Source organism: Diabrotica virgifera, chromosome 7 (genome assembly GCF_917563875.1).
Source record: "Diabrotica virgifera virgifera chromosome 7, PGI_DIABVI_V3a".
Lineage (NCBI taxonomy): Eukaryota > Metazoa > Arthropoda > Insecta > Coleoptera > Chrysomelidae > Diabrotica > Diabrotica virgifera.
The window spans coordinates 23,080,772-23,104,226 of NC_065449.1; the positions used below are offsets into that span (position 1 = coordinate 23,080,772).

Sequence of the window (23,455 nt, forward strand, 5' to 3'; positions counted from 1 at the left end):
ACTCCATAACAATCCTACCAGCGGATAAAGGCAATGCAACTGTAATAATGAATAAAATACAATATGAGGACAAAATTACAGATCTAATTACAAATGGACCTTATAGCAAATTAACGAAGGATCCAACGAAGACACTGGAAAACAAAATATATAGAGCTTTATTCAAATTTAAAAATGATCTAACATACTATCAAAGAAAATTAATGACACCTCACTACAGTAAGACACCACATTTTTATGGAGTGCCGAAAATTCATAAAGCGAACATACCACTTAGACCCATTTGTAGTACCATCAATTCTCCTTGTAGTGAACTATCAAAATTCTTTTTAAACATTCTAAAACCATTTGCTAATAATGATGACACTTTTATAAAAAATACAAAACATTTTTTAAACAAATTATCAACTATTGAATTTAATCCAAATAATATTTTAGTAAGTTTTGACATAAACAGTTTATTTACAAATGTACCATTAGATAAAACTTTAAACATAATCAAAACGAAATTAGAGAATGATAATACATTGGCAACTAGGACAAGACTAAATGTATCAGCTATAATGGAGTTATTGACATTATGTACCCATAATACCTATTTTCAACTAAACAATGAATTCTATAAACAAAATTTTGGTCTAGCAATGGGCTCTTCTTTATCTCCATTATTGGCTAATATATTTATGGAGGATTTCGAAACTAATATTATTTCTAAACAAAATTTAAAACCCACAGTATGGTGGAGATATGTAGATGATGTGTTTTCAATATGGCCTCATGGATCAGAATTGTTGGATACATTCCTGAATATTATAAACGATCAAGAAGAGACAATAAAATTTACAATGGAAAAGGAATACAATAACAGCCTACCTTTCCTCGATGTTTTGATCTCAAAGAAGGATATTGGATATGAGACTCAAGTGTATAGAAAACCAACACACACCAACAGATATCTCAATTACAAGTCAAATCACAACATCAACGTTAAAAAGGGAATCATTAAATCCTTATATGATAGAGCCAAAATTACTTGTTCTAACGAAAATTCCTTTTTAGCAGAAAAACAATTGTTAACATCTGTTTTATTAAAAAATGATTATCCTTTATCGTTTATAAATAAGGAATTGTCAAGATTGGATCGAATGGAACAGAACAACTTAGAACGGGATCCTACAACATTCACCAGAAATAATACGAGGAAAATATCAATACCATATATAAAAGGACTATCCGAGAAACTTAAAACAATAGGAAATAAATTCAACATTTCAACAACATTCAAAACAACAAACACATTGAGATCTATTCTATCTAAAACTAAACCTAACAATGATCAAGAAAGAACAAAAAATTGCATTTATAAAATACCTTGTGAATGCGAACAATTTTATTTAGGTGAGACATCAAGACCATTAGACGTTAGAATAAGTGAACATCAATCTTATATTAAAAATAGAGAATTTGAGAGATCTCAAATATGTCAACACGCATGGGATAATGAACATAGAGTTCAGTGGAGAGATTCAAGTATAGTCCTGAAAGAATCAGATAGTAAAAAGAGAAAAATCAAAGAAGCGGCTCTAATTATGCTAAATGAAACCAATTGTGTCGCAAATTCCTCGGTAGAATGCAGTAGGATGTGGTTACCCATACTGAAAGAGGAAGTCAATAGAAAGAAAATACCAAGATTAGTAAGTCAATAATATCGAGCTAGTACATATTTTATATTTTAGTATTACTTATATATCTAGTATTATTAATAATATTTATAATTTAAACATGTTACAAGTCAGAATTTGGTATTATTTTTTGAGAGTAAATTAATGTAAGACCAAATACTTACGATGTCGGGATAGTATCACAGGGTTTTTCCTGGTTTTCCCTTGTGATTTACTATGAAGTCTCTAACGCGAGAATTTTACTGTCGTTGCATTTGGTTGTCTTTTTAAAGACATATCACATGCTATAATTTTTTATGACGAATATTCTTGAGTTGGGGTTAATTTCATGTAATCGAATGAACTATCTTTCAGTAAGTCGTCCCAGGAACGCAACTCATAAATATTGGCAATATCATTTTAAAGTCTTCTACTTTAAAATGTATAATATATGTCTGAATTGCCAATATAAATGAGTGAGATTAAATAAATTATTAGAAGAATTTTTTTTGCTTAGCAACAACTCTTTAGTTTATTTTAGTAATATTTTGTATTTTGACAACGGCACCCGATTTGGGCGTCGAAACGTTAATAAAATTATTTTTTTCATTTTAATTGTGGCTTATTTCCCATATAAATAATTAATCATATATATATATATATATATATATAATAATTTCTTATATAACAAAATAAAAAGTTTATAAGGAAAGATTTACGATACTTTTGCATAATTATTTATTACTAATAAATGCATTTTTATTCACTTTTTTTTAAACCAAGTTGAAAATATAGCTCATGCTCTTTCATTTGACACCTGTGGAATGGTTCTAACGTCATTTTTTTCTGACTTCTGTTATTGCAAAAAAAATGCTCTCTGGGATAAACAATTTGAATAAAATTTAAACAATTGAATGAATCGCTTTGAATTTTTTATCACATATTAAGCACCAAAGAACCCTTATTTGACAAAAATTTCAAAACTGTACACTAATTTTTACAACAGTTATTGCGAAGATATTTTTTTTGCAATTCCGACCTTTTTTCGCAATTATATTAACAATAAATGAGTATATCAAACTTTGTAATACGTCATTTTAAAGTTTTTTCCATAATCTCGAAGATATTTGTACTAAAAAAACCATAAGTTTCCCTGTTTTCCATTGATTTGAAAAAAAGTGAAAAATGTCATTTTTGACACTTAATTTTTAATAAATAAAAATTGCCGCCAGATCCTACGCAGGAAATAGTTACAATTTGCTCTTATAGGTATTACTTATAGGTATTACCTGTCGAAAAAACGCTTCAGTACTCTGGCTGTTCAAGTGTCATGGAAAAAACCTTATTACCCTGGACTATACTTACAAAATATTCAAAGAGAGTTGGTGGCAAACCTGTGTGTAACTACATTTGTATCCCTTTGCCTGTAAGGTGTTGGATATTATTTTTAGTGACTCATTTAGCATCTTTGTAAATCGTGCTCTTAAAAAACTGTCCAAAATGAGTGAAATAATAACACAAAATGTACCAAGTAATTTTTCATAAATAAAAACGTTTAATTTTTACGTAATTTTTCTTTTATTTTAGTTAAAGAATTTAAGAAATTCGTAAGGTACTTTAGTGGCAAAGAGAAACAAGTGCAAAATTTGAAACAGAGAGGTACAAGTGCGAAGTGCGAACATTTTTTTCCAAATTTCAAATATTTTGAATGAAAATAAATACTAACTTACAAAAGCTTTTACAATTAGATAAATAAAAGGTATAAAATCTTTTCAAAGTAAGTCCATAAGTGATTATTTCGCTGTAGAATTTACTATGTAAATTTAACTTTGACTTCGTTTTTCTCAATTAAACCATTTTGTCACTTGTACCCTTTAGCATCTAATCTCCTCAATTGGAATAGGTACATCTGTATTCTTTTGGTGCCTATTCGTTTCGAATATTTACAATCATTCTGGCTATAATAATTATTTTATTAACTCATGCTTTAAATAGATTCGTTGTTGTTGTGGAGAACAATTTCCTCAGGTTCTTTAACCATGATATTCTTCTTCCAATTTCTCTCTACCCGAATACTTTGCTTGAAGTATTACGTTCAGTGCTCTCTATTTAGTGCCGTTTCTCATTATGTGTCCGAGATATTCTAACTTTCTCCTTTTAATGGTATACATCACCTCTCTTTCTTTCCCCATTCTTCGTAATACGGTCTCGTTGGTTATCTTTGTCCGTCCATGATATCCTTAGGATTCGCCTGTATAGTCACATCTCGAAGGCTTCAAGTTTTTTCTCCATCGCTTCAGTGCGTGTCCGGGATTCAACTCCATAGTATAATATTGAGGAGATATAACATCGTAGGAGCCTTACTTTTATCTCCAGATTAAGGTTGTGGCTTTTAATCCTTTCAGTACCATTTTTTTCATCAAACGAAAAAATATTTTTTGTCTAAAATGTACTTAAGGCAGTTCATATAACACTTTTCTACCATTAATAAAAATATAGCATGTACCTATGTATAAAAAAATATTATGGGTTCATTTGTGCCCATAAGTACTTAACAAATCTAAAAAACTAGCGCATATGAAACCTAAGAAAGTAATTTCTTTCCTTTTGAAGGCACAAATGGACATTGCACTTCTGGCATTTCAATCTTGATTTTCCTGTACAACCAGTATTTTTGCAGCTTAAAGGTAAAAGTAGCTGTGGGTGCTCTGGAGAATGTCGACTACTATCAAATTGCACCTCAGTAAGAGGTCTAATTTCAATGTTTTGGCGTTTTACTGCTAAGTACTACTAGACTAGATGTACCGCTTGAAGGTCTTTCCCATTTTCGGTTATTGTAAGAGTTGACTTTGATGAGGGCTTCACCAACTTTCATCCTAAAGTGCAGAAGGTCCATAATATCTTACTGGTATTTCTTCTTCGCAGTCGCTGTCATCACTAACACATCCTTCAATGTCTGACAGTTTTTCTAGCTCTTCTAGCATTTCATTCTCTGTTAAATATTTTTTGGAGGCATTTTGCTCTGAAAATAGAAGTAACACTTAGTCATTTTGAGTACAATTGTGCACACCGAATTTGAGGTACACTTCTCTATTTAAAAAAGTAAAATTTCAAAAAAATATATTCACAATTAGTAAGAAGTAACACTACTTTCAACATTGCACTAAAATATAAACCACAATTGACTTTTATTCAAACTGATATTTGAAGAAACAAGTACACTTACCTCTTACCAACAATGCAATTGCCGCCATATTGCTTTTGACATTAATTTTCTTTTAGAATAAAACGATCCATGCGCTATCTTGCTACAAAACGCAGAAGTATAGTACTTATAGAATATAAATTTGTTTAAACTGGTTTAAGTTACAGATTCCTGTAGAATTATATATGCATTCAAACTAATGGGTACAATTGTACTCATTGAAAGGGTTCTCATGACTGAAAGGGTTATAGAGTTTGGCCATGATATTGAATGCACTCCTAGCCTTCTCTATTCTACATTTTATTTCTTGCGAGTGATCCCATTGTTCGTTTACTATTGTTCCAAGATAGGTATACTGTTTTACTCGGTCCACTGGTGTATTCTTAATAAGCAGTTGGGCGTCTCTAATTTTATTTTTGCTGATGACCATAAATTTAGTTTTTGATATGTTTACTTGTGGTCCAAGAGGTACATCTGTGGCCCAGAAAAACTTTATTGATAAATGTATCGACAGATAATTACAACTGCAATTACGGCACATATCCCATTGCTTCACCAACCGATGTATACCCTGCCTAAATAATTCTTGTGGCTATTGTTCAAGAATTCTTTTACGGCATTTTTCACAAATTCCTTTACGGCATTTTTTACAAATTATTTTACGGCAAAAACGCTTTTGGGCCTTCAGTGGCCCAAAGATGTAAAAATCACAAGGAGATAAATCTGGACTAAAAGGTGGATGCTCTAATACGTTCCATTTCTTTCGTTTAAGATTTTGTTTCCCATATTTGTCAAAATGAGGCCGAGCATTGTCAAACAAAAGAATCGACACCACGTGAGAGTTTCCCTGGACATTTTCGTTTTATTGCTTGATGGAGCTTGTTCAACGCTTTATTATACAGGTTTGCATTGATTTATGTAGAGAGTCCTACTCGATGGGCATACTGTTCCTGATGTATCGGACTATCAACAACTATACCATCCCTAATGTGCATATCGAGCAATTTTTCTACAGTCTTTGGTACAAATGGCTCCAGACTTATTTTCCTAAGGGACCTAGCCTTTTCCTGTACTGTTTCGCTAGGTTTGGTTATACACTGGGGTGCAAAATTAACCGGACACCTTAAAAATGGGTTATTTTTGATGTCTCGAATTTCCTAAACCTGTTTTCCGATTTTTTTATTTTATTATAGCCTTATTCTTTAGCAATATCGCTGTAATAGTATTGTTGCTAAACAGTTTCATTGTATACCGAGTGTATCAATCAAACTGTGTCTTTTCCTCAAAGTTCGCATCACCCTGTGGAATATTCTAGCATTTATAAAATACTGAAATAAAAAATCCAACTATAGCCTCATGTTTTCTCAACATTTTGTTTTTTGATTCATTCGCTTATGTTGGGTAATAAAAAAGTTAGGTACTTTAACAACTAGCCATGTTTTTCATCAATACAGCGTGTTTTTTAAGAATAATTGGCAAACTTTAAGGGGTAATTCTGCATGAAAAAATAATGACAGCTTGCTTTATCAACGATATATCTGCAAATGCTTCGTTTCCGAGATGGGGGTGTTGAAAGTTTTCTTACAAACTGACGACTTATTTATTGCTTTAAAACCGGTTGAGGTATGCAAATGAAATTTGGTGGGTTTTAAGAAGTAGGTATTGCACATTTTTTGACATACAATTAAGCATTTAATATTCAGCATTGGCGCGCATACGGGTAATATGAGTGCTTATATTACCCTTATGCTCGCCAATGGTGAATATTAAATTCTTACTTGTATGTCAAAAAATGTACAAGAACTACGTCTTAATACCCACCAAATTTCATTTGCATAGCTCAACTGGTTTTTAATCAATAAATAACTCGTCAGTTTGTAACAAAAATTTCAACACCCTCTATCTCAGAAATGAAGCATTTACGGACATAGGTTTATAAAGCAAACTGTCATTATTTTTTTATGTAGAATTACTCCTTAAAGTTGGTCGCACTTATTTATAAACACCCTGTATTGATAAAGAACATGGCTAGTTGTTAAATTTCCTAACTTTTTTATGGTCCTACTTAAGCGAATGAATAAAAAAACAGAATGTTGAGAAAACATAAGGCTATAGTTGGGTTTTAATTTGAGTATTTTATAAATACTATACTATGTTCCCTATATTACAAGCAATGAATATCAAATCGAAGAACAACTAGAAGAAATAAAAGAACCTAAGTATAACCTTCAAAGCTTTATTCATGAAAGTACTAAAGAGCTGTATCAAAGAAGACTAGATCAAAATCTCAATGAGCATTTAGAAAACACAACAGAACTATATCAAAACATGCTATGGGCAATGCAGAAAAGTGCCAAAGAAGTGTTAGGAGAACAACCAAAAACCGAACCAAGCAATAAACTCTGGTGGAACGAGGAAATAGAAGAACTAGTTTTGACCAAGAAGAAGCTTTACCAAAAATGGTTAAATACTAAAAATGACGAAGATCGAATAGAGTACAACAGAATAAAGCGAGCAGTGCGAAACACTGTTATAAAGGAGAAAAACGATTTATGGGATCGCAAATGTATGGAGATAAACACATATATAGGTGGCAGGAAAACCACAGAAGCTTGGAGATTTATAAATTCCGTAAAAAAGAATGATAAAGAAAAAGTACCCATACACTGTATACAGTCACAAAAATGGATGGACCACTATAAAAAATTGTTAACAGAAGAACGAGGCGAATATCTAGAAAATATAGCTACACCAGGTATAGAAATAGAAGGAGAACATATAAATATCGACGTAGAAAGTCTGATAAAAGCGGTGAGAAGCTTAAAGAATGGTAAAGCTTGCGGTCCAGAAGGCATTCCAGCAGAACTGATTAAAAATGGAACAGCTAAGCTATTTCGAATGCTAACAAAAGTCTTCGTCGAATTCTTAAATGGACATCCAGTGCCTCCTGAATGGAAAATGGCTTATATCTCATCCATCCATAAGAAAGGAGATAAGCGAAATTGCGAAAACTACAGGGGAATTTCGGTGACCAGCACACTCAGTAGACTGTATGGTAGAATACTGAGAGACCTAAGAGTCCGAATATAGCCAATATGAAGAAGAAGAACAAGGGGGCTTTAGAGCTGGCCGCTCCTGTACAGACAACGTATTTAGTTTAAAACAAATCATAGAGAAAAAAACAGCCAGAAACAGAGAAGTGCACCTGACATTCGTTGACTTACAAAAAGCTTATGATAACATACCCTTAAATAAGATGTGGGAAGTTCTACATGCTTCACCAGTAAGCTACACTCTCACCAATGCATTAAAAAATCTATATGCAGGATCACGTTCACGAGTAAAGATAGGAAACTCACTTACTAACAGCTTTCCAGTAACTAAGGGGCTTAGACAAGGATGTTGCATATCTCCGACCCTGTTTAAAATCTACGTTGCAGCAGCACTTAAAGGTTGGAAGAGGAAAGTAAATGGAATGGGCATCGAGCTAAACAATACATGCCTCTACACGCTCCAGTTCGCGGACGACCAGGTCGTAATAGCAAACGACAGGGAAGACATAGAATACATGATGCGTAAGTTGGTCGAGGAATATTCAAGATGGGGATTGGATGTCAATATAGATAAAACAAAGTACTTATGTGTTGGTTCAGAAGAGAACGATATTCATCTTACTATGGAAAATAATCAAAAAATTAAAGCCTGCCAAGATTATAAATATCTAGGAGTAACATTTGATAAAACTGGAACTGATGACAAAGAAATTACTTCCAGAATTATACAAGCAAAAAGAGCAATCCGATGTCTCAATAATATTCTTTGGAGTACTCAAATATCGAATAAGAGAAAATTTAATATCTACGAAACTATGATTAAGAGTAGTTTATTATATGATGCTGAAACTTGGAGGCTTACAGAAAAAAACAAAAACAAAATTGAAGTAGTGGAAATGGATGCAATCAGAAGGTCATTACGTATATCCAGAAGAGAACATATCAGAAATGAAGACATTAAAAATCGAATGGGAATAGAAGGAACAATAATGAAAGATATAGAGAGAAGACAGTGAAAATTTACCTGTTTAGCCGCAATATTATTACAGCGATATTGATAAAGAATAAGGCTATAACATATTAAAAAATCACTTAAATCGGACAACAGGTTTAGGAAATTCGAGACATCAAAAATGACCCATTTTAAGGTGTCCGGTTAATTTTGCACCCCAGTGTAATAGCCACCCTTATTGGCCTCCATGCTTTTGGTGTGTAACCCAGTTCTAAGCTAGTGTCTGGTTTCATACATAAATTTTTGTAAAGAAAGTCGTTTCACTTGGCCCTATCGGCTCAAATCAATTCATTATCCATTTGATTTTATCCTGGTTTATCACTTCTTTTGCCAGTTGTCAGTTTTCACTCTAGAGTCATGGTATACAGTCCAGTCTGATGCCATGTCCCTAGGGCGTCAGTTTTGTTTTAGATTAGACTCATAAAAGTGCACCTTGAGAAGTTCTTTCAGGAGCTCTTCTGAGTGTATTTAGCTGCCCCTTTTTGAAATGAGGAAGCGCTCATCTGTGGGTCTTTAAAAAAACTTCATGGAGCCTTGACATTTCAGGCTCGAAAGAATTGCATTCGAACGCTGACGTGGCATTCTTTTGCATGGTTTACTAACACAAAACGAAAAGGAGGAAGAATAGACAACTTTTGATGGGAAATGAAGAAACAGTTTAAACAAGGCTGATTGAAGCTGATGTTCAGATATACTTAAATTTTTCTTCAGCATTTTCCTAAATTTAAACTGAAATTCACAAATATATTATGAAATCATTCTGATCGTATTAAATATTTTATAATTTCTTTTTATTTCCAACTAATAATTACTGTCTTATCACTACATATTGATTCTTAGAGAAGTTGCAAATGTGAATTTGACTTTGATGTTCACCTTCAATAAATAAAACAAAAAGATTAATACCTTTTGCTCTACGATCGAAATGAATTCAACTAGAAACCGTAGTTATTGCATTTGTTTGCATCGATTGCTTAAATCCACTTTTAAACTGTCTACAATTTCTATTTGGATTGTTTAAATTACTTTTGACACGTATTTGCCTGGTGCAAATTTGTGGCATTGTGGTATATTATTTAGGTCGTTGTAGAACGAAATTGGCTGAATTTCAAGTAAATACTCATAAAACTTTGTTTAGAATTTGTTTTTTTTTTATTTTCTGTAGTCGACTTGTATAAAATTCACTGATTGTTTAGGGCAATGTAGTTTCAGAAGTATTTTTTACTAACTTAGGTTATACTATCATATTGGCAAGTGTCACAAAATAGTGTCTTGAAAGATAACAGAAGTGCCTATTCTTTTCTTCTTCTTTAAGCGCTGCGTTTTTTAAGAAAGTTGGCTATCATTACGGCTATCTTCACTTTTGATACTGTTGCTTTTCTAATTTACCGAAACATTTCTTTTAGGGGAAGAGGTGCAGTTACTGGGATGTTAAAAACCGGAAACAAAAGTTTATACGTTTTTGATAGAGAAGGAACTCATTATCAGGTCGCTCCGCCTTGTTTATTGGACTTTTATATCCACGAATCTCGACAGCGTACCGGTTTAGGGAAGCAACTCTTTGAATATATGCTACACGTAAGTATTTCTTTTAATCTACATTAATAGATTCATGTAAATGGTTCCATCACATTTCGTAACGCGACAGTTCGTAACCCCACAAATGGTAACGGACAATCCGTAAGTCCGTCTAATACTTAATACTTAATTTTTTTTAGCAAATTTAGCATTACTGAATGTATACAATGAATATATTTTGTATACTTTCCTTCTTTCCTACACTAAAAGTCGTAGTACTTTTTTAAGTACAGCTGGTTCCAAAAAAAAACTGATACGACTCTTAAAGCGTATTTTGAAGGATAAATACTTATTATTTATAGGCTGTCACTGTCACTGCCGAATCTTAAAATTTGTCAGATAACTTATTCTGTTCAACCTCCAAAAATGGCTGTTTGTTTGTTTATTTTATTATTTGTCTGTCATAATAAATATAATATAATGTCAGACCAATCATACACTGCTCAAAAGATCAAATCTTACTAAGAGTCGTATCAGGGCCCAGAGCACGCCATATAGAATTCTATTTTGCTGACGTCACAAAATAGAATTTCATAATGGAAGAATCGACGGTTGCTAGGCAACGTGACGTCACTAAAATAGAATTCTATTTGGCGTGCTCCCACAGCAGTTTTTTTTAGGAACCAGCTGTACCTCGCACAAAATTCCGCCACTAAAAATTTTTGATTAAGTTTGACAATTTATAACTTTATTATTTGTACTCCGATTTTCAGGAATCTTTCATCGGTTTGTAGGTATATATGTTACGGTAAGAGTAGATAATTGTATACAACTACCAGAGCCGACGGTAAATTTAGAAAATTATTTTCCATTATCTACTTTTACCGGTAATTGTATACAATTACCAAGTATGGTTTGTTCAACAGTAAATGGTTTGAATTCAATTAGTGCGGTCGTAAATATTATTAAATTTATCTGACCTGGCCCATTGTTAAGACCCACCCGGAGCGATAAGCCACCGAGGTAGACAGAGTTGGTCTTTTGCAATTAACACTGACTAGACGGTACTCCCATAATAAAGCCTAAAATAAATTTTACCTGAAACCGGGCCTTTTATACTATTATCGGTTAATCTGGGCTGTTTATAGTGGTAACTAATTGAATTTAACCATTTACTGTTTAACATACCATACCAGCGTTAAAAGTAAATAAAATGATGAAATAAAAACTATAAATTCCAGCAGCCATTGAAGAACTGTGATTTTTTTTAAACTGGACTAAAAACAAGAGACATTTTGTTATGACAAATAAAAACTATAAATTCCAGCAGCCATTGAAGAACTGTGATTTTTATTAAACTGGACTAAAAACAAGAGACGTTTTGTTTATTAACCTGAATTGAGCTTTTCTACCTGAATTAATAATACTACTTTGCTTACTTATACTTACTATTTGTTGTGACATGGCAAACTCTCATGGAACTTGAAATTACACAATTGTCCATTTTTTTACATGCACACTTATCTGTTTTACATTTACTTTTGCAAGCACATCGCCGATAGCCTTGCCCACCTGACAAAGACGTTTTTCTAACATACCTAGAGAAATGAATGATTCTTTTCAGATGGTAAATTGATTTCTGCTATACAACTGTGGAAGTCGCCCTTATTTAGTACCCAATTTGTATAATTAATTTTAAACATTCATAAAAACAGCCAAAATTTTCTAAAATCACTTCGTGCCCTGTCAACCTCTGGCATTCTTAATTTTACCGTATCACCGACAGGAGAAAATTTCAAGTTTGATATTTTAAGCATTTTCTTCGCTTGCTTTTCAAGACCTTCTTTGGCACATGTTCGTTTAATTGCAACATAATCTCGCCTCTCTGAAATTTGATTTAAAAAATAGTTCTTCTAGAATCGCATTAGATTCATTCACTGATGGTTGCTCAGGTTTTCCTGGTTCTTGTTCTATTAGAAGCTCATTTGGTTCATCCACTTCCGCTACTTTACGTTCTTCAGAATCAGGACCTGATTGGGTTTCTTCTACTTGCCCTTCTCCTTCCAAAATTTCTTCAGTCGAAATATTTTCTAGAGCATCTTCTGGCAGTGATGAAGTTTTGAAACCAATTTTTGCAGGAACCCCAAACATAGCTTCACTCGGACGGGCTACACTGATAACAGAAGGATAAGTTGGGTTCTTGGTGAATTGTACAGATGAAAGACCTTCTGAAAATTTGTTTGTTTGGTTGCTTTTCAACCAGGAACTTAGTATATTTTCAATGTCTCAACAGATCCTTGTGACTGACTGTGTCTTGGCTTACCGTGCACTATTTTGAAATCTTTCCACATGGAGCACAGTTCTTCTATAATTATGTTGGAGAATTCTCGTCCATTGTCGCTTTGAAGAATGCTAGGAGCTCCAGAGGCACAAAATATGTCAAGAAAAACTAATGTAACTTCTTCTGGACGTTTAGTTTAAACGGTCTTAATTATACAAATTTTGTTAAGTGATCTTGGTAGACAAAAATGCACTTGAATCAATTATCTGCTTGGGCTTGCTTATCTATCAAATTTATTTGACATCTACTATTCATTTTTCTTTGACTGTATATTAATTTCTTATTTTTACCAAGATCCGCTGGGAAATGTATACAATTACCGGTGAAAGTAGGAAATAAAGGGTAGTTTTTAAATAATATTTCCTACATTTGCCGTCGAATCTGGTAATTGTATACAATTACCGGTAATTGTGTACAACTACCAAATTATCTACTTTTACCGTAACATACACATGTATTGATATCGTTTGTTATTATTCCAGTAACAAAAAGTTTTTGCTTAGATGCCATTATACGGGAGTAAATAGAAGCGTTGTATTTTCTCCTTACTTTAAAAAATTCTGTGGAAAAATTAAAAGGCTGATTTTGTTTCATAGTCCTTATAAGAAGAAGAGAAGAAGAAGAAGATTTCAATACGGGTAACATGCATGTAAATATACAAACTGATGCAAGAATCTTCAAGATCGGAATACAAATAAAAAGGTTATAAATTGTTAAACTTAATCAAAAATATTATTAGTGGCGGAATTTTGTGCCGGGTAGTGTATTTGTGTAAATATGACAACTAAAGAATAGTTTTTTAATCCTGAATTATAAAGTTGCCACTTTAAAGTAGTAAAACTACTGTTACAGGTAGATTATACTTTTAAGACACAATTTTCAATATACAGGGTGTAACAAAAATACAGGTCATAAATTTAATCACATATTCTGGGACCAAAAATAGTTCGATTGAACCTAACTTACCTTAGTACAAATGTGCACATAAAAAAAGTTACAGCCCTTTGAAGTTACAAAATGAAAATCGATTTTTTCAAATATATCGAAACCTATTAGAGATATTTTATTGAAAATGGAAATGGGGCATTCTTATGGCAGTAGCATCTTAAGAAAAAATTATAGTGAAATTTGGACACCCCATAAAAATTTTATGGGTTTGTTCCTTTAAACCACCCCAAACTTTTGTGTACGTTCCAATTAAATTATTATTGTAGTACCAATAGTTAAACAGACTGTTTCTAAGACTTTTTTGCCTCTTAGTACTTTTTCGAAAAGTCAGTTTTTATCGAGATATTTTGAATATTTGTCAAATCCACCACATATTTGTAAATGGTTAAGTACGATTATGGAGACTTGGTAATAATATGAAAATTTATTTACGATTTATATTTTTAGGTATATTTTGAACCATATTAAAAAAGAAGCCACATTTCGATAAAAGGTGCCTTCTCGAAAAAATAAAAAGAGGCAAAAAGTTTTAAAAACACTGTGTTTAACTAATGGTACCGCAGTAATATTTTAATTGGAACATACACAAACATTTGGGGGGTTTAAAAGAACAAATCCCCTATAAAATTTTTATGTAAACATATTAAAAAATAAGCCTCAACTCGATAAAATTGCCTTATCGAAAAAATACTAAGAGGCGAAAAAGTTTTAAGAATATTGAATTTAACTATTGGTACCACAATAATATTATAATTGAGACGTACACAAAAGTTTGGGGGGCGGGTTTAAGGGAACAAAACCCCCATAAAATTTTTATGGGGTGTACAAATTTCACTATAATTTTTCCATAAGAATACCACATGTCCATTTTCAATAAAAAATCTCCAATAGTTTTCGATATATTCGAAAAAAGCGATTTTCATTTTGTAACTTCAAAGGGCTGTAATTTCTTTTATGTGCATATTTGCACTAAGGTAAGTTAGGTTCATTCGAACTATTTTTGGTCCCAGAATATGTGATTTAATTTATGACCTGTATTTTTGTTACGCCCTGTATATTTCTCAACGAAATATGAATTGTGTTAAAATCCTGGTACTGGTTCCAAATTGAAAAATGTAATTTCAATTGCAAATGTAAAAAAAGTTAGTTTCCATGTAAACAAAAATAAACAAAATAATTCAATTTTGACGTTACGAATTGGTATAGTTACGAACTGTCGATGTTACGAAGTGTCGCCGTTACGAATTGACGCCGTTACGAATTGTGGAGTTACGAACTGTCGCGTTACGAAATGTCTTGTCACGCATAGAAATTTAATTATTTTAGCGAGAAACCGTGGAACCTGTCCAGATGGCAATAGACAGACCTAGCGAGAAACTATTGGGATTTTTCAAAAAACATTATCATCTCAGCGAACCCGTCAAACAGATGAACAATTATGTTGTTTATGACGGATTCTTTCCTAGCAAAGAACACATTACTCCTCCAGAAGCGGAAGTAGAAGATGCCAGAAGGTAATGTAATTCATCTTGCTATTATGGAATGATGTAGTGTTTTTATTTGTTTTAATTTATTTGTCAAAGAAGATAAAAAGAAAGCGACACCATTCCTTTTTTTGACAAAAAGCGATTTGTGCACTATTTTCAAATTTCCCCTTTTCTCCTATTTCTGCATAAATATCTTATCATTCAATAATATAATTTTTCCGTCGACCGTCCATTTATGATCAATTTTAACATCCTCAAAATCATTGATTAATGACCCAAGCAAGCAAGCAAGCATAGTGATTTAACCCAGCCTGAGAGACTTGCTCACCCCTAGAGAATGACATTCGGGTGATACAATTCATTGGGGCGAGGAGGATTAACTCCCGTAAGCAGGAATCACTCCACCCCGCTTCAATGCTCCAGACCATCCACTTACCCCCCGATAGCACTCTGATGCGCTATAGGGGCTCTCAATCAGCAAAGTGCTTATCATATGGGAGTCTTGGGTACACGGACTCCCATATGAAATCCTACCCCGATCAATGCAGGCCAGCGTGAGGCGCTCTATTCCCGCTATCTCTAGTGACTTATCTTCGATCTGTTTTGCTTGCTCGGGCGCCGAGTCCCCGCTCTGGGCTATGTCCAGTTCGGCGACTCGGCGCTCGAGGATGTGGGCCCCTCATGCCCTTTTTTGGGTTTTGTTACTAATATTTTTTTTTGTGGCTTTCGCCTATTGTTAATATTTTATTGATTTGTTTAGTGGCTGAAGCCGTTTTGAAGTTTTTTGTATATTTTTTTTGAGGGATGTCTGAAAATTATAAAAATCAACATTAATAAATATAATGAGATGCCAAAGGTGAGCAAGTTGTCTTCTTTTGATAGAGCTACGATTATCTAGCCTTTATTATATATTTAATAATATTTGTTGTTTGGGTCTCCTATGTTTCCATCTATGGTACACATCATACCTTAATATCTCTTGCAAGATCCGGTTTGGGTGGTCTTCTAGCTCAGCAAATTTTGTTCTGGCTTTTTCCTCCATAATATCCAGTACTCTTATTTGTTTTAGGTCTCTAAAGAAGAACCGTTCGGCGACGTATCTGGGCACGTTTGCAGCTTCTCTGAGGCAGTTGTTGTGTGCCGCTTGTATCTTCTTTTTGTTACTTTGACTTATGTGACCCCATGCAAGAGATGCGTATGTAATTATTGGCAGTATAATGCTATTTATCAGTCTTAATTTTGTTTTCATAGCTAATTTGCTTCTTCTTCCTGTGAGTCCTCTTATTGCCGATCTGGCCGCTGCTGTTTTCTGGACTGTTGCGTTGACATGTGATGTGAATGTAAGACCTTGGTCCATTGTGACTCCTAAATATTTAACTTCGTTTTGCCATTCGATGGGTCTGTCTTGCAATGTTAGCTGTTCTTCTGGGTTATCTCTTCTCTTTTTGAAGATAACCGCTTGGGTCTTATCTGGATTTATTGCTATTTTCCATTAATGAATAATTTTCTATTACTATTATTAATGACTTATTAATAATTTTCTATTACTACTATTAATGATTAATGACCCCTATTAATGAATAATTTTCTATTAATGAACGATCTCATTATAGGCAACACAACATACATTGCTTGCATAAATTAATTAAACGCTCTGTGATTGGCAGTGACCTGTGGTGTAGGCAACCAAACATATACCTATTTATATTACCACTAAAAAATTTAAAATCAAGTAGCCGCTGTTAGTACTATCTGTCATTGTATGTCATTATTTACTTTATTGTTTAAAATTCTGTGTATTTGAAAAATCAAAAGATAGATATATCTTTATTTCTGAAAAGTACGGTCGACGGAAATGTTTTGTAGCGAACTCGTGAATTAAAATGGCGATTAACAGTCTCGAACATTAACGCGCTCGCCCCGCTCACGCGTTAAATATCTCAATTGTTAATCGCTCTTACTAATACACTTTTTGGTTAAATAACTATTAATAATAATTAATACGAGAGTATCTATCTTATGTTAATACATCTTCCTCTTCACTATAGATATTAAGCTTTGGTTATTACATCTTCAAAGGTGTATAATTGTGATCATGTGTTTCATGGTACCTTTGGTTAGTAATGATTTACAATCCTTCTTCTTTTTCTTACGATGCCTGATCCTTAAGGACGTTGGGCATTACATTTGCCCATTGAATCTTGTTTGCAGCCGCCCTGAATAGTTCTGTGGAGGGCATATTCGTTCATTGTCGTAGGTTTTTAAGCCAAGAGTTGCGTCCTCTTCCTGGTACACTTCTATTGATTTTGCCTTTGATTATAAGTTGGAGCAGTTCATACTTTTGATTTCTTAAGATGTGACCAAAATAGGTACTGTGTTTATGGTTATTTTATTATAAGCATAAGCTCTCATTCCTTGTTTATCCTACGCAAGACTTCTTCATTTGTGGTATGGCTCATGTATAGTGTGACCAACTAGGCCGAAAAATGCGGGACATGGCCCGAATTACGAAGTCGTATCCCGGCGTCCCGGGCAAGGCTTATGGGCCATCCGAATTTTCAACGTTTTGGTAAAATTCCATTGTGAAATTTTGAATACGTTATTCTTCTAAGAATTCACATCAAATTAAATTGGTGGGACGAAAAGAAGTCGACAATTTCTAGAGTGTAATACTAATATCACATCCAAAACGCTTGCATTTTATATCGTGGTATTACAGTTCTACGAAAACTCAAAATGGACTTTTCCCGTTTCTGTATTTTAATTATCGTCTTTTTGATTCGATTTTGATTGTTAATGTTACGATTAAATAATGTTAAATACGATTCCTTTTTGAGATCGATTTCCAGATTGGAAGTCGAAACATCAAAAACTAACAAAAATGTAATTATCATTACATCCCATTCCATCAAAAAAATGTTTGTCAACATAAAAATGTTAAATAATTAATAAAATGATATGAAAGTTCTATATTTAAAAAAAATGGCCCGATTTTCATTGAAAAGTCCCGGATTTTAGGTTTTTTTCAGCCTTGTCCTGAATTGGACTGACTTGGAGTTGGTCACACTATTACTCATGTAGGATATTCTAAGTATTTTACGATAACACCAGAGTTCGAATGCTTGGATTCTTTTTTGTGTTGCTTCTGTCATTGTCCAGGATTCAACACCATAGAGCAAGGTGGAGAAAACATAGCACTTTAAGTATTCTAGTCCTCAATGAGATACCCAGCTGGCGGTTACATAGAACTTTTTGCATTTTGTAAAACACTGTACGTATCTTTTCCAGTCGTGTTTTACCTCTAGTGACAGTAGCAGCGTTAATTTTGTTTAAAATTCCTAAGGAAACCATCGAGTTAACTTGGGATTGTCTAATCCTGTCACAATGGAATGGCAAATACTACATTGTATAAAAATATTTAATATGTAAAAATAAAATTAACAATTTTTAACAAGAAAAACAAATAACGCTTAGGTACATCATTTTTTATCATTTTATTGACTTTCTGATTACATTTTACTAAAATATTGCAGTAATCTCTCATGTTTAAAAAATATCAATCTTCTCGATTAACATTGTATAATTAAACATTCCATCTACTAATTATAGTGTAACAAGCCTTAAGAAGAATTCAGCTAATGGGCTACAGGCTTTCCAGGTGGCTCCTTTGGGAAGATATGGAGCACCCAGACCACCTTGCAGCATGGGACAGGTATAATTAACACTATTTTCATATCTACTTGCTATACATTTAAAATAATCATCATCTTAATGTAAAATGAGGCCCTCAGAGCAACAGTGACCTAAGCCACAAATTGAGCATTTTTAGATTAATGTATTATCAATAAAAACAGCATCATTCGATCTTCGGATTAACAGAGGCCTACACAACCTACCCCTATATTTAGCTAGATGACGCTACATAATTTCTTATTGCGTTAACAAACATACTGGAAATACGAATGCAAAGATTGCATTTATCTCAAAACTTCATTTTTGGGCTTAGGCCATTGTTGCTCTGATAGCCACAAATCATGTAATAAATAACAAAAATAACCATAATACACAAAAACGATGATATTTCAGATCTAAAGAACTACAGACCTATTAGTTTGGTCTCCCATACATACAAACTACTCATGAAGATAATAACAAAACCGCTTGTGAACATACTGAATAGTTACCAACCTCGCGAACAGGCTGGATTTCGGTCCAGATACAGAACAAATGATCATCTGCTATAGTCGATAAGTTATTAAAACGCTAATAGAAAAGTGCACAGAATACAACAAGCCTATCTTTCTTATATTCATAGAGTAAGAAAAGGCGTTTGATATTATAGATTATAGATCGTCATAAAATGTCGAGTATTGGCTGACTGCCGCATTAATTACCGAAATATTGACGAAACTGATACAGCTTGTGTCCAACTTGTAGAAGATACCAAAAAGTTCCGAATAGAGCGTTGAATTAGACAGGATGATATTATCTCCCCGAAATTGTTTAAAGCTGTACTCGGAATATATGTTCAAGTGAATGGAATGAGAGGATAATATGGAAATTAATAAAATGAAGAGGATCTGAACCACCTAAGATTTGCTGTTGTCAACGTTTTAATATCTGATAGAGTTAATGAAGCTTAAAAATGTTGCAAACGCTCCATGAAGAGTCAAAAACAATTGGTCGTAAAATGAACACTGCAAAGACATAATTTGTAACCAACCTTGTAATCAGCGAAAAATGTCAGAATGAAGACCAAGATATCGACCAAGTAATATCTTACAAATATATGGGGTGTGAGATTCGCTTAGGCTGAGATCATTAGATAACTGAAATACAAGAAGGATAGGTCTCACATGGACTTCCTTTAGTAGATGGAACAACCTCTTATCTAATAATATGGGTTCCTACATATGGTGTAGAAACACTAATTCTGACAAAAGGGATAATAAATAAAATAAGAGTTACACAATACGCTATGGACAGATCAGTGTTAGGTATTACCATCACAGTTGAGGTACCAAACCTAGAAATAAGAACAGGAGTCACGGATGCAGTTGAAAGAATAGCTATGGCTAAACGATAGATGGACCTGAAAGATTCTGGAATAGCGACCAAGACAAGAGGCATATCGAAGTATAGGACGGTCATCGACTAGATGGACGGATGGTATAGATCGCATCACCACAAATTGAATCCAAGAAGCTTAAGATAGAAATAGGCGGAAAATTTTAGGGGAGGCCTACGTTCAGCAGTGGACAAATATAGGCTAATTGACGAGTTATACGTTTCTGTTCAGTCATTCTGTCACTGTAATGGTTTTTATGTTTGTTTTTGTGATGTCTTATACAAATATCTCGTTTTAATTACTAAAAATATGAAATTTTTTAGATAATACATAACCAGTCAACTGTGGACCAACGAAAGGAGCCGGCAGGGCAAGTATTAAACTACGCATAATATTTTGACAAATTTGGACTTCCCAAAAAAGGAATTGATAATGAAAAGGCCTTGCCTTCTTATAAAATGTTTTATTGTAATCAGGTGTTAACTAATTAGTAAATATACATACTTTAATGTAGACAGTAGGTAATATTTATATCAACAAAACGAATAAACAAACAACTATATTTCCTAAAATTGGTCAAAAAATAATTGTGCACGAAATGATCTAATTAAATCAAATGTTATAATAAACTCAATAGAATTTCCTCGAAATTCGCAGTTTTAAATTAAAATTAAATACAATTGCGTCAATCCATATACTATTCTACATAAATCTAAAAAGTTGATCAACCATGTCGTCAGATTCCATTCAAACTTATTTCTCTATCAATAGACTAAAGAGATCTGCCACTTTGCATTGCCAACATGACAGGTCACACAAAATTAACACTATTAAGAGCACTAATTTTTCCCATACGTATGTATCTGAACTGTGGACTCCGAAGAAAGCAGATACATACTACCAAAATAAAGGCTTTGGAGATGAAAGTATAGCGCCGCATGTTGAGTATATCCTGGGTTGAACATCAAACAAATGTATCCATAATAGTACAACTCAATATAAAAGATAGGTTTGTATTTTTTGGAAAAACTAATCATCGAGGACAAAGTTGAAGGAAAAAGACCGAGAGGAAAATCTCCAACCGAGGGGAAGTATTTTTTGTCTATGAGTGTGTATTTTGAACACACGCACCAAACATTTTCGGGAAGAAATATTGCAGCATATATTAAAAAAGATTACATTTTTTGGTTACATCTGTAATTTTTGTGAATCCTTTCGAAGTCCAAGTTTGCTTGTTTTTGAATTTTTAATATTGCCGAATTTATTTTTAAACATACTTTACACTTTTTACATACCAGTGTTCAATCCCTTCCCGCTACAAACTATGCTGGTACGTCCTATAGGTAACTATATATCCCTTTATCTTTGGATTCTTTACTCATATTTCCTTTATCCTAGTCCTCAACCCAACTCGTACAAGACCCAAAGCACTCCCAATATGTATTACGGACATCAGTACCAAAACAACCCAAATCAATATCAAAGTAACATGGCTCCCACTCCCAACCAAGCTCAAGTTGATTCCGCTAATTTGCAAAATTTAAACTACCAAAATCAAAATTATTCTTATCCTACTTCAAATACCTTCAACACGACTCCAGTGAATGTGAACGAATATCAGAATCAAATGAATTATGGTAGTTATGCACATCAACAATCTGGTAATGGTAAATGGGCTATGGGAGATAGCCAGAATATCCAGACAGACCAACAGTATCAGCAAACTGCTCCAACAATATCCCCCTCAAGAGTAGCCGATGGAATGATTGATCATGGTCAAATTGTAAATAAAGAGCCCCTGATTGCTTCAACACAAGATCAAAGGGTAAGTCAATCAACGTAATTTTTTCTTCTACTTTGTGACTTATTTAGTGATTAAGTGTTATTAAAACAGTTTATACATGCTTTAAAAATATATATCGTTCATGTCGCATGTCGCACGTATGCCTAAGGTTTCTTTCGTTTAATTTCTTTGCCAACTCTGCCCCTCTGCTCAAAAATTTTTGATGAGTTTAAGGTCTGAATTCCGAGAACATTAGCTCCAGGCCACAGATGACCATTAACATGAGTTTCTTCCAACCATTCTCGAACAATTCTAGTCATAGGCGCTGGAAATTGTCATGTTGGAAGATGAGGTTGTTAGTGGAGAATCTCTGGATCACTGATAGCAACTTTATTTTCTCAAGAATATTTTTGTAATATAATCCTATTAATTGTTTTCTATATCAGAACAAACGCCAGGGGCCTTCAGCACTTATTCATCCTCATACGTTGACCGAGAATCCCTCACTATTTCTTAAATGATGAGTACACCATTTATCAGACCTATTCGCGGTGTGCAAGTACTTGGAAGGGAAACGAGAAACGACCGTGCGCGAGTCGCGGTGAAATATTGCAACTATCTTAAACAATTTATATTGTCAATTGAAATTGTCAAATTGACGTATATTTCATACCTTCTGTCATTAAAGCAGAAAAATTATATATTGCTCCACAATATTGATATGATATGCAATTATTATATAAAGGTAAATTTAATTAATTGTATTTTGCTTGCAGTACTGCATTTTAATAACTAATTTTATTTACTACATACAATTGTTTACGTTTGCATAACATAACCTGCATCTTATTTTTTCTTCTTATTATTTTTTTGGACTATGGCCTTGACAATGATCCAGCAACCAGGACTAATATAATTGGCCAATATAATTAAAAGTGCGAATAAAAGTACAGAGCGTAGAAATAGAGGTCGCTTTGCCGAACTTGCACGGTCCCAATAGTGTAGCCGATATGTGAAACAATTGTGCATTTAATGATTGAAGTATATAATGTGGACCACATATACTACATATCTAAAGGTTCAAATTTAGATATGAGGCCATCTCAGATTTTGCCTTTTACAAAAATGGCGAGCATTCAAAATGGCGACTATACATATGTGACTAATAGCACGATAACTTTTGAACGAGACGTCAGATTTCAACCAAATTTGGTATATAGGTTATTTTTTTGATGAATAAGATCGAGGTCTTGAACCGGACGAATCGGTTTACCAGAAGTTGTGTTTTTACTGTTTTTTATGTAAGAATATGTTGTTTTTTTTTTCAATTCTTTTACCCTGTATGTATTAATTTTTCAAAAAGTTAATACCGCCATTGA

The 23,455-nt window shown here is 33.4% G+C and overlaps 1 protein-coding gene across 4 annotated transcripts in view; it reads left to right on the forward strand.

The window, feature by feature from the left end:
* Positions 1 to 23,455, forward strand: part of LOC114324781 (mediator of RNA polymerase II transcription subunit 12-like) — a 69,133-nt gene that overhangs the window by 27,061 nt on the left and 18,617 nt on the right. For all 4 annotated transcript variants that reach the window (XM_028272623.2, XM_028272622.2, XM_028272624.2 and 1 more), the window contains exons 3-8: positions 10,338 to 10,509; positions 15,065 to 15,252; positions 18,835 to 18,937; positions 20,617 to 20,663; positions 21,592 to 21,636; positions 21,692 to 22,118. In XM_028272623.2, coding sequence (XP_028128424.1) covers positions 10,338 to 10,509; positions 15,065 to 15,252; positions 18,835 to 18,937; positions 20,617 to 20,663; positions 21,592 to 21,636; positions 21,692 to 22,118 — 982 coding nt within the window. The remainder of the gene's footprint in view (positions 1 to 10,337; positions 10,510 to 15,064; positions 15,253 to 18,834; positions 18,938 to 20,616; positions 20,664 to 21,591; positions 21,637 to 21,691; positions 22,119 to 23,455) is intronic.